This window comes from Empidonax traillii, unplaced genomic scaffold, assembly GCF_003031625.1.
Source record: "Empidonax traillii isolate 1590-97213 ecotype Southwest subspecies unplaced genomic scaffold, ASM303162v1 scaffold292:size1342341, whole genome shotgun sequence".
NCBI classification, from domain to species: domain Eukaryota; kingdom Metazoa; phylum Chordata; class Aves; order Passeriformes; family Tyrannidae; genus Empidonax; species Empidonax traillii.
In genome coordinates this window covers 481,877-493,541 of record NW_020955485.1, presented here as the reverse complement: position 1 = coordinate 493,541, position 11,665 = coordinate 481,877, and the positions used below count along the sequence as shown (strand labels likewise).

The 11,665-nt window shown below is 54.3% G+C and overlaps 1 protein-coding gene across 1 annotated transcript in view; it reads left to right on the top strand.

Moving 5' to 3' along the window:
* Window positions 1-9,320, top strand: part of ABCF3 (ATP binding cassette subfamily F member 3) — a 10,972-nt gene extending 1,652 nt beyond the window's left edge. Inside the window, exons 5-21 of the mRNA XM_027890610.1 lie at window positions 1,561-1,658; window positions 1,774-1,896; window positions 2,172-2,438; window positions 2,628-2,708; window positions 3,253-3,312; window positions 3,629-3,685; window positions 3,892-3,914; window positions 4,495-4,550; window positions 4,698-4,898; window positions 5,063-5,139; window positions 5,377-5,421; window positions 5,747-5,879; window positions 6,481-6,569; window positions 6,770-6,861; window positions 7,028-7,160; window positions 7,523-7,610; window positions 8,398-9,320. Coding sequence (XP_027746411.1) covers window positions 1,561-1,658; window positions 1,774-1,896; window positions 2,172-2,438; window positions 2,628-2,708; window positions 3,253-3,312; window positions 3,629-3,685; window positions 3,892-3,914; window positions 4,495-4,550; window positions 4,698-4,898; window positions 5,063-5,139; window positions 5,377-5,421; window positions 5,747-5,879; window positions 6,481-6,569; window positions 6,770-6,861; window positions 7,028-7,160; window positions 7,523-7,610; window positions 8,398-8,556 — 1,782 coding nt within the window. The 3' untranslated portion in view covers window positions 8,557-9,320. The remainder of the gene's footprint in view (window positions 1-1,560; window positions 1,659-1,773; window positions 1,897-2,171; window positions 2,439-2,627; window positions 2,709-3,252; window positions 3,313-3,628; window positions 3,686-3,891; window positions 3,915-4,494; window positions 4,551-4,697; window positions 4,899-5,062; window positions 5,140-5,376; window positions 5,422-5,746; window positions 5,880-6,480; window positions 6,570-6,769; window positions 6,862-7,027; window positions 7,161-7,522; window positions 7,611-8,397) is intronic.
* The last annotated feature ends 2,345 nt before the right edge of the window (window positions 9,321-11,665 follow it).

Genomic DNA, 11,665 nt, shown 5'->3' with positions numbered 1-11,665 from the left:
GGCTCAACAGGTGTTATTAACATCAGGAGCTTATCAATTTGACAAGATCTATTTTGCTGTAATTTCTTAATGAGGTTCAAAGCACGGTTGATGCAGTGGTGGTGCTCAGGGTGCAGCTTCTTTGACTTTCACAAGGACTTTTGGTTCCTACAGCAAGGCTTTTGATTGAGAAAATACGATGTCCTGGGATGACATCTTGAACATTCAATGAGAAATAAAGTCCTGACTAGGGGCAGAATGTGGGGATGTTACAGGTGGGGAATTAACGGAGAGCTGCTGCAGGGGAGGTTTTAAGCCCAGCTTTAGAAACAGCTGTAGGTTGTTGTGCTTTGAGAAATAAGATCAGGAGTAGGGAGGTTTGGAAGCAGCTACACTCCATGACCTGAAAGAAACTGGGACATCTCTATCAGTGGAATGTGTAGCTTCTCAGGAAAAACCTGGCTTGCCATCTGTTTTGGCTGTGCCAGAGTTTGAGTGTCGGTGAGGTGCAGTTCTGCATCTGCAAAGCAGGGAGCTGTACAGAGCGGGCAATCTCTCTACCAGGCTGGTCCCTCACAGAGCCCTCCTTTCCACGGGTTAACGTATTGAGGATGAGAATCCCTTGCTTGGAGACTGAGACCTAACATGATCCCCACATGTCTGAACGGGAGTCTTGAGTAAAAGCTGGCAGCTGTGGCTGGTTTTGGCACTGGAGTGTTGCTGCTGGGTTCACTTTCTGGCTCTCGTGTCTGCAACTCAAAAAATAATCTTCAGAAAAATTGGAGATGATTCAGAGAAGGCCTTGGGAGGCCTCTCAAGTTTTGGAGGACATGTCTTACTGGGAAATTCAGGGAGCTGGATATAGTTTACAGAGTGAATCAATCTGTCCTGTAAGTGTGGGGTCCAGTAGCTCCAGTAACAAGACATGCTTCAGTCTGGCATGCAGGTCTGTAACGTGCTTTGGTAGCTGCAGAGTTGCCTAGAAATATCTAGGAGCGTTCTTGGTCAGCCACAAATATTTGACTTGATTCAGGAATAAGCTGCAGTGGGCTGAGAGCCTGGCCAAGACCAGAGGCCAGGTTAAAACACTTGGCGCCTTCTTGCCTTCAGGTTAATTAAATGCTTTTTGTCTGTGATCCACTGCACAAGCTGAGTTTGTTCCAAACTGGCAAAAGTTTAACGTGTTGGGAAGGGAAACACCTCATGGTGCTCTTTGAGGGTGGGTGCAGGGTGTCCAGACGAGGCACTGGGATAGCAGGTTGCTGCTGTTGGAATGACTTGGCCGATCCAGGTCCCTGGAACTGCAGAAACTGGATATATGATAGGTTCAGCCAAACTCTGCCTTGCTGAGGCTGAACTTGTGTATGAGCAGTTGATTTAGGACTTCATTCCTGAAGTGGTTTTCTGGCCCGATTAGCCTCCCAAAAATATGCTTGAATCTGTCCCAGTTTTCCTGTCCTACCTCCCTCCCTTTCTTCCAGGCTTAAGAGATTGATTGATCTCTTTTCTCCCAGAGCTGGACTTCTGGGGCTTTTGCTGAAGATGCTCTCTCTTCTTCAAACTCTCTGTTCTGTGTCCCAGATGGTGAATGCCAAGAAACTGGAGAAGGCAGAAGCCAGGCTGAAAGCCAAGCAGGACAAGAGGCTGGAGCGGGATTCCCTGAAGTCATCTGGCCCTCTGTGAGTATGGAGGGTGCCTCCAACATCCCCATCCCGTTCTGCTGAGCAGGGCTGGGAGTTGGCTGTACCAAAGCTTTCCTGTTGAGCCCCCTCTCTTTCTTCTGCCGGCCTGCAGAGTCCTTGAGGAGGCGTCTGCCAGCCAAGCTTCCAGCAAGAAGGAGACTCGCATGGAATCATCAGGCAAGAACAAGTCGTATGATGTGCGTATCGAGAACTTCGATGTGTCCTTCGGTGAGCGGTGAGTGCGGGTGGGGAGGTGGGACAGATCCTGGCTGGGATTTTGGACCGTGGGGGATTGACACTGGATTGGAGAGCAGTTGACAAATTACAGAGGGTGTGAGAAAGATCAGGAAGCGAAGTGGACACCGTCCCCTTCAGCTTTGGGGAGGAGAAACTTGTGATGGTTGCTTGGCTTCAGCGCAGCCTGAAATGCCCCCACCAGGGCAGGTGGCTCTGGTTATCTCCTCTCTGTGGGTCAGTCTGACCCCAGACCTGCCTGTTCTCTCGCTTTAGTGTCCTGCTGACGGGAGCAGACCTGAACCTGGCCTTCGGACGGCGCTACGGGCTGGTGGGCAGGAACGGGCTAGGGAAGACCACGCTGCTGAAGATGATCGCCAGCCAGAGCCTGCGCATCCCCTCCCACATCAGCATCCTGCACGTGGAGCAGGAGGTGGCAGGGGACGAGACACCAGCGCTGCAGAGCGTGCTGGAGTGCGACACCACTCGTGAGAGCCTCCTGCAGGAGGAGAGGGACCTGACGGCCAAAATCAATGCTGGCAGGTGAGCTGTCACCGCTGGACTTACAGCCCTTCTGTGGCCTCTTCACCACAGTGTCTCCCTTCCAATGAAAGGCTTGGGCAGAGCTGGGCTGCATCTTGCCCGCCTAGTCCTGCCTGGGAAAATCAGCCTCCCGCAGCACTCAAACCCTAACCTGGTGAGTCCCACACACTCCTCTTTGTTCTGCTCCAGGGGAGAAGGGACAGAAGGTGCCAGACTATCAGAAATCTACGCAAAGCTGGAGGAGATTGAGGCAGACAAGGCTCCAGCGAGGTAAGACAGCCCCATGGGCATCATTGTCTGTTGGCATGATCGGAGTTGAATAGTGGTTTGGGGTATGGAAGGGTGATACTGTGGCCCTGGGATCCGAGTGTGGGGATGAGGCTCTCCCTGCTGCCCTTTCTTGTCTCTTCTGAGCCACAGCTCTGCTGGGTTAGGAGTAGTTGAACTTCCCTCTGAAGCCAGAGGGATTTTTTTTTTTGCCCCAAATGACTTGCATTGTTGCTGCTGCTCCTCTTGGACCTCCCTAGGTTCCTGGTATCTGGGGAATGTTTTTGGGATGTTGGTGGTAGTGAGACTCTCTTCCTGGCCAGAGAGCTGAAAAATCCTTGCAGATCTCCTGGAATGTTGTGTGGATGCTGTGCCCCACTGGGCTACATTTCCCAGTGAAGTGCTGCTCTTGGGTGTGCAGGGAAGTTTTACTGCACCAGAATGGCTTTAAGCCATGCAGCAGAGTTCCCTCGGTGGCTGAGACCTCAGACTGTGCTCTGCTGTTGGATGCTGTACCTGGATTCCAATTGTCTCCCCTTTTCCCCAGGGCGTCCGTCATTCTTGCTGGGCTGGGCTTTAATGCAAAGATGCAACAACAGACAACCAAGTGAGTTGCCAAATTCTGGGTATGGAGGCAGAAATGGGTCTGGGGAGGTGTTCTTCCAAGTGAGCCCTCAGGCTCTGCTGTGGCTGTAAAGGAGAACATGGGTCCCTGCCCATCCAGTGTGATCTCCTGCCCTGGGGGTTGCCAAACCACCTTCCTGCTGGACCGCAGATCTCGTGCTGTGCCTGAGATACCTGCAGGGACAAGCTGCCTCTGGATGACAGCAGAGCCAAAAGAGCCTTGGGAAAGGCTGGCAGACAGGCAAACACAGTGGTTCTGCACTGAACAGTAACCCCTCTGCATTCTCTTCTCTTCTCAGAGAGTTTTCTGGAGGCTGGAGAATGAGACTGGCCTTAGCCAGAGCCCTGTTTGCCAGGTTGGTGTCCAGGCCTTCATGCTATGGGGTGAAGCCTCCTTGCTGTCCATGCTGCGAGGTGCAGGGGTGCTGCCTGGGGGTCCTCTCAACTCAGGCTCTCATGTTGGGAGGGGCGTTGGAGGCATCACAGCTCTATGTGTGTAGTGAGACACTGCACTGGTCCTGTGCTCTTTCTACTTCTGATACCCATGTCTTCTGTTCCCTAGGCCAGATCTCCTTCTGCTGGATGGTAAGTTGATACTGCAAGTCCCCTCTGACACCGCTGCAGGGCCTGCCTTGTTGGGGTTGGGAACATGCCATGGCCTTTAGCTGCCTGCCCAAAATAGCCCCATGTGACGGGCTTGCCTGGCAGCGCAGTCGGTGCTCTGCTGGCACGGGGAAGTCTGCTTGGGCAGCCGCTCTCACTGCACTCAGCAGAACCCTATCCGTGCCCCAGCCAGGTGGTGTGTGTGTCATCTTGCCCCAAGTGTTGTTCCCTTTCCCCCACTGGTCCCTGAGATGTGCCCTAGCTTCCAGTCCATGCTGGAAGCAGTCCCCAGCTTGGGTGGGAGATCTGGGTGAGATGCTGCAGTGGGACACCAGGGTCTGGGTACCGGTGTGGAGTGGGGGCAGCATCCCTGACTGAGCCTCAACCCACGGTGCCCACACCCCATCACACCCTACACACGAGTCCCCTGAGCTGGAGGGAATGTCCCCATTCAGCCTCTCTTTCTCCCCAGTGCTGTTCACTAACCTTTCTTCTGGGGAAAAAAGCATAATCCAGCCATCCCCATCTCTCCTGACCTCAGTGCCTCTTTCCCTTCCCTCAGAGCCCACAAACATGCTGGACGTGCGGGCTATTTTGTGGCTGGAGACCTACCTGCAGGTAGGGGGTGATGGGAGGCCTTGATACAAAGCAAGAGGGAGGAATGGAGATGTCCTTCAGGCTGGTGTCTCCTCTGGCTGGGTGGTGGGACCAGCCCCTGCACTCTGGTTGATGGTGCTCAGGCCTCCCTCTCACTGTCTCCTCCAGACTTGGCAGTCGACCATCCTCGTGGTGTCCCACGACAGGAACTTCCTGAACGCAGTGGCCACGGACATCATCCACCTGCACTCGCAGCGACTGGACACGTACCGTGGGGACTTTGAGAACTTCATGAAGATCAAGGAGGAGCGGCTGAAGAACCAGCAGCGAGAGTATGAAGCCCAGCAGCAGTACCGCGAGCACATCCAGGTACTGGGAGAACCCAGTAGAGCCGGGGCATTCTTTATCCAGCCTTGTGTCTTTCTCTCTGCATTTAGACCCGTGGTTGTACTGCTGCAGGAGGTTTAGCAGCAGAGCAGGGTGGCTGGTGCTGAAGGGGACTTTGAGTTCTCTGATACTTTTCCCTCTTTCAGGTTTTCATTGACCGCTTTCGCTACAACGCCAACCGGGCGTCCCAAGTCCAGAGCAAGCTCAAGCTGTTGGAGAAGCTGTGAGTGCCTGTCCAGCTCCTATCTGGAGGTTGGGGAGGGGTGGTGCTTGTGGGAAGAAATGGAGGTTCCCAGGGTGCTTGGCAGATAGAGTTGTGGTGTGGGCTTTGGGCGTTTGTCTCTGGTATGGAGGCTTTGGCTACAATGAGGTGTCACAGAGCTGAAGACTACCTGGGCTTCTGGCGTGAGAGCAGACCCTCCTTCAGGGCACCTTGGTTATGTGTCTCCTCTTTTTGCAGACCAGAGCTGAAACCTGTGGACAAGGAATCTGAGGTGATCATGAAGTAAGTGTCATCTGAGCCCTTACTTGGAGGGCGCTTTTGACATGAGCTTCTTCTTGGTCCTGTCCCAGCTGGGACAACAATCCCTTTGTGTGGTCCAGCCTTATTCTGATAGGGAGCCCAGAGAGGCCCCTGCTTTCAGGCTGGGTTCCCTCCTGGGGACAAGGCTGCAGGTCTTTGCCTCCTTCTCGTGACCATCCTTCCCAGAGGCCCTGCATGGTAGGGAGCCCTCCTTGCCACCTGGGGGGTTGCAGAGGTTGTCCCAGAAGGGCTAGGGACAGGGTCTGGGAGGTTCCTGGCCATCTCTCACCTCTTCCTGCCTTCCCAGGTTCCCTGATGGCTTTGAGAAGTTCTCCCCCCCAATCCTGCAGCTAGATGAAGTAGACTTCTATTACGAGCCAAGTCACTACATCTTCCGTTCCCTCTCCGTCTCTGCTGACCTGGAGTCCCGTATCTGTGTGGTATGTGGGATTGCAGAATAATGGCAGCTGCGAGGGACCTTGCGAGGTCCCTGTTGAAAGCAGGGACAGCTTTGATGTTAGGTCAGGTTGCTCAGGTCCTTGTCCAGTTGAATTCTGGGTGTCTCTGGGGAGGACTGTTTGTCCCATTCTTCTGGGTCCCATCGCAGCATTTGTTCATCCTTATTTTGAGGAACATTGGAACATTTTTCCTAATACCAGTTAGAATTTGTGATTTGTGCCCGTTGTCCTTCATCCTTTCACTGGGTGTCTCTGAGGAGAGACTGGGTCCATCTTCCCTGTAATTCCCTGTCAGCTGACAACAGCATCTTGTGGGGGCTACATTGGATGGGGCAGCAGAGATGCTGTGTGCTTGCGGCTGAGGCTGGGACCAGGAAATCCTTGGGTTTCGAGAGTGAGGGGGGAATATGTCCTAACTGCTGCCCATGTTGCTCATCTGTGATAGAAATGCAGCTTCCTGCTAGCTGGAGTCAAGGGTTATTCTCCCATCCTGCTCCCCCTCATCATTCATGAGAGATGAAATTCCCTCTCCAAAGTACCTTCATGGGTTTCACGTTCTCCAATGCTGCTGCTGCTTCTCTAGGTTGGGGAAAACGGAGCTGGCAAGTCAACCATGCTAAAGATCTTAATGGGGGAGCTGGCACCGGTCAGAGGGATCAGACATGCTCACAGGTACCTGGGAGGAAGGGCGGGGGGACTGGGAGGGATGGTGCAGCTGGAGAGCTCCTGGGCTGTGTTTTGGAGTGATGGCTGCCCGAGCAAGGGGGTTGGGTCCAGCACACCCACACATGTGACCCCTCTTTGGTAGCTGCAGCTGCAAGTGCCGTGGTTGCAGGGCCTGGTACCAGCTCCCAATTCTTCTCATTCTGCAGAAACCTAAAGATCGGTTATTTCAGCCAGCACCATGTGGATCAACTGGACTTGAACATCAGTGCTGTAGAACTACTGGCAAGAAAGTTCCCAGGTGAGTTTTAGAGATGCCTGCAAACCCCCTGGAATTGCCTGGAAGTGCTGCTGAATTCCTCCTGTTGTGCTGGCCTGGCACAGGCTGCCCAGCTGCGTGAGCTCAGTGCAGAGGGCTCTGTGTCATGCCAGGTGTGCCATAGCTGTATTGTGACATGATCCTGCAGGGAAGACAGAGGAGGAATACCGGCATCAGCTGGGCAGCTACGGCATCTCAGGGGAGCTGGCCCTCCGTCCTGTGGCCAGCCTGTCCGGAGGGCAGAAGAGTCGTGTGGCCTTTGCCCAGATGACAATGCCCTGGTAATTTTCTCCCAAATACTGTTAATTATTGCGTGGCTTCATCCCTGCAGTCTTCTTCACTGGGAGGAAGGCAGACATCCGGGGTCTTTCTGCTACCCCACGGAAGCCTTGTTCTTGGGGGGTTTTATGGGGAGGGAGGTTGTCACCCTGGGGGGTTGGGGGGATGGTGTGGAAGGAGGCAGGTAGTTTTCTCCCACTGCTTTGGGCTCGGGGATGAGATGTATCCCTGGAGCAGGGCAACACCAATCCTGGGGCCAGGCACATGCCAGTGGCTGTGGCTCTAAGTGGTTAAAGCAGCAGTTGGGGTGTGGACCCAGCCCAGGCCTGTTCCAGTACATCCTCAGAGCTGCCTTCTCTTTCAGTCCAAACTTCTACATTCTGGATGAGCCAACAAATCACCTGGACATGGAGACCATCGAGGCACTGGCAAAGGCACTGAATAAGTTCCGGGTAAGGTTATCCCAGTAAGATCTGTCTTTCTAACACTTCCTGCAGCTCAAGGTACTTGGTATCTCAATGAGAAGTGGATGGTCAATACCAGTGGTGACTTCAAGTCTAGGACAAAATTTGGGAAATCAGTCACATTTTTGCCTTAGCTGTCTGTCCTGATGCTTGGTTTTACTTGTTGGCTTTGGCTGAGAGAGGCAACAGCAGCACCTTGTCCCCCATCCTGACCAGCCACCTATACTCTGCGACTTCTCATGTGCTGTGTGCAGCTCTCAGCCCTGCCTTGGGGCTGCTCAGTTCTTTCTTAGGCACATTTTATGGCTGATCTCCAAAGACTCAGGCTCCAGATACCACTGTGATCGCCCTGGATATCAGTGGTTGTTGCTCAGGTTGGAGCAGTTTTCCTGTGAAAAAAAAAAGCTTAGCTGAGGTTGCTCGGGGCCTTAACCAGACACCTTTTCACTGTTACTGACTTTGCATGGATTCTTCATCCTTGAAGTTGTCGGAGACCTGGAGAGCCAGTAACAAACCTTGCACTTACCTTCTGAGAGTGGAGACTGAATATGTTCCTGCTGCACATGTCTCCTCTGTATGTGATCTGTCTGTCCCCCTGAAGGAAGAAAAGGTTGGAATGAGGTCCCTGCCAGTGAAATACTGTTCAGTTTTTCCCTGAAGCAGGTGGAAACCTGAAGTCCTGGGCACAGGCTGGACAGGGGCTCAGGATCTCCATGCCACCAGCCCTGAGCCCTGGGTTGTGCTCAGGGGGTTTTTCTCCCTTGTGTGTTGGCAGGGTGGTATAATCCTGGTGTCCCACGATGAGCGCTTCATCCGCCTGGTGTGTCAGGAGCTGTGGGTGTGTGAGAACGCCACCGTGACCCGCATTGAGGGTGGCTTTGACCAGTACAGAGACATCCTGAAGGAGCAGTTTCGGAAGGAAGGTTTCCTATAAGGGAGGCGGGAGCCGGACTGCGCCGGGGGCTGGAGGGCAAAGCTCGGCCACCTCGGCATCCATCCCAACTGTGCCTGGCAGAGCGCCGAGGACGCTGCTGCCCACATGGACTGTCAGCCATGCCATCAAACTGCCACCTGAACTGCTCTCCCCTCCTGGGGCCGGGTGGAGGGACAGTGTTGGGAGCAGGAGCCTGGTGCTGTGCGTGGACAGGGGCACGTCACGCTGGGGGCTCTGCCACTGGCCGGGGCTGTGCCCAGCCCTGGGCACACTGGGAAGGCTGGGCACACTGGGAAGGCTGTGCCTGGAGCTGCTGCTCTGCCGAGAGGAGGGAAGGCAGTGTCGCGTCCCGACCCCCGGTTTAACTCCGTGCTCTGGAGGGCAGGAAAGGAGCTGTTCTCTGTCTTTCTTTGCTTCACCCTCTGCCTTTTTCTTTCTTTGTTTTTTTGTTTAACTGCCTGAACACTAGTCCGGCTCCATCACATGCCACTGTCCTCCCTGCTGCCTTGGAGGGAAATGAGGCCTTTGCTGCTAAAAGTGACCCCTGCCTCTTCCCCAGCCCCCTGACACTGGGGCTCGCTTGTGTCTGTAGTGCCGAGGGAGCCAGAGCCTGGTCCCCCCAGGCTCTGCTCCCCGTTCTTCCCCTGTGCTGCTGCCGCCTCGCCTGCCTTGCCTTTGAACCAGCCCGGGGGGTGGGCTGTCCAGCATCCCTCCTGCCCACCCACACAGAGGTTGTGGTGTAAATAAACCCAGAACGCAGTGGGTGCAATGCTCTCCTTTCCTTGGGGGGCTGTGGGGCTTCGTTTGGCAGGGGTTGGGGGGGAGGTTGTCCTGATTGCTCCAAGGGCAAGGTTGCTCAGGGAGATGCTTTCCAGGTGATTCTTTCCAAATTAAATGTCAGCTCTGTGCTACAGGGGAGGCCATTACCTGCGATGAGTTGTGTGGAGCTGTTACAGTGTCCCAGTGGTCACTGGGGTGCCACAGGCCACCCTGAGGGGCAACATCGGGGTCCATTGTCAGCTCTGGAGGGCCCAGCATCCAGTTGTGGTTTGAGGGCTGTATGAAGTGAGCAGGAGGAGAGGACAGAGTTTAAACTAGATTTAGCAGGGTAAGGGGAGGTACTTCTGAGTGTCCGAGAGGAACCAGGAAACACACTTTAGGAAGCAACCAGGTAATACCTATAAATCATTGAAAAACAATGATGAGGGAGGGCTTCTCCCAAGGGGTGAAGAGGCTGATAGCCTCCCTCAAGTGTCCCTACCCCAATGCACACAGCATGGGTAATGAGCAAGAGGAGTTGGAAACGGTAGTGAAATTAGAAAACTGTGACCTAATTGCTATCACAGAAACATGGTGGGATGCATCATAAAACGAACACTGCAGTGGAGGGCTACAAGCTTTCAGAAGAGGCTGGGGAGGAGGGACAGGGGTGTTGGGCTCTGTGCTAAGGAAGGGACAGATTGTGAAGAGCTGCCTCTGAGTAACAGCCGTGAACAGGTTGAGTGTCCATGGGTAAAAATCAAGGACTGGACCAGCCAGAGACACCCTGTGGTCAGGGTCTGCTACAGGCTGCCAGCCTGGGGGAGCCTGCTGACTAGGCTGCCTTGCTTCAGATACAGGAGGCGTCATTGGCAAACTGTGTACCTCCAAGTCCTGCATCCATGTTGTTTATGAAGATGTTAAAGATCATTGGCCTTAAAAAATTGAGTCCTGCAGAACCCCACTAGCGACAGGTTGCCAGTCTGATGTCACCCCATTCACTATTACCCTTTGCACCTGATCTTTTAGACAGTTGCTCACCCATTGCATGAGGTGTTTATCCAGCTGTGTGCTGGGTATTTTGTCCAGAAGGACCCTTGGAATGACAGTATCTAAAGCTTTACTGAAATCCAAATAAGTTACATCTTTTTGTGTCAAGGCTTCCTTTGATCAACTACATGGGTCACCTTGTCCTAAAAGGAAATTAGTTTCTCAAACAGGACTTTTATAGTTGTCATGAACCTGTGCTGGCTGGGACCCGTGCCTGTGTTGTTCTTCAGGTATATTTCAATAACTCTCAGAATAATCTCCATAATTTTACCAGGCAGTGAAATGTGACTAACAGGCCTGTAGTGACTAGGATCATCCCTGTTACCTCTCTTGAAACTGGGACAGCATCTGCCAATTTCCAGTCAACTGGGACCTTTCCAGATTCCCAGGGCAGTTCAAAAATTACTAAGAGAGGTCTCATGATGGCATTCACCAGCTCTTTGAGTGCTCTTGGATGAATCCAGTAAGGCCCCACAGGCCATCCCTGTAAAGGGATCCGGATGGAGAAGCAGATCCAGCATGAGTTTGGGGAGTTTATCATTCTCACAGTTATGATCCTCCAGCTCAGGGACCCCCAAAGTCCATCACTGGCGTTGAAGACTGAATTGAAAGCATTAAACATCTCTGCCTTACCTGTGTCCCGGCTCGTGGGGTGCCCGTCCTCATCCAGGAACAGGAAAATGCGATTTCTGGACTGGATTTTGCTGTAGAAATATTTAGAAAAGATAGAGAGGGACTTTTTATACAGGCACATAGTCATAGGACAAGGGGAAAATGGCTTTAAACTGCAAAGGGGGACATTCAGATTGGACATTAGGAAGACTTCCCTAGGAGTGTGGCGAAGCAGTGGCACAGGTTTTCCCGAACAGCTGTGGATGCCCCATCTTGGAGTTGTTCCGGGCCAGGTTGGACGGAGTCCACCCCCGGCGTGGTGGGTGCCGCCCCGCCCCCGGGGGCGCGCGGGGACCGTTCGAGCGCGGTGTTCCCCCCGAGCCCCAACATTCCATGAGCCGCGACCCCGCGCGGGCGGGGGGCGGTGCCGCGGCGTTGCCGTTGGCGGCGAGTCCGGGCGCGTCCAGCCCGGCTGCGCTCCGGTGTTCGGTACCGGGAGGGTCGGACACTCACCGGCACCCCCCCCGCACCGGGACGGTCGGGGCGAGGCCCCGCCCCCGCCTTCCCCGCCACCAGGTGGTCCCGCCCCTGCGGCCGGGGCGGCGCTCGAGCCTCGCTCCCACCGGCGGCGGGCACCGCACCGCGCCGCGCCGCACCGGGACTGCTACCGGCACCGGCGCTGCTACCG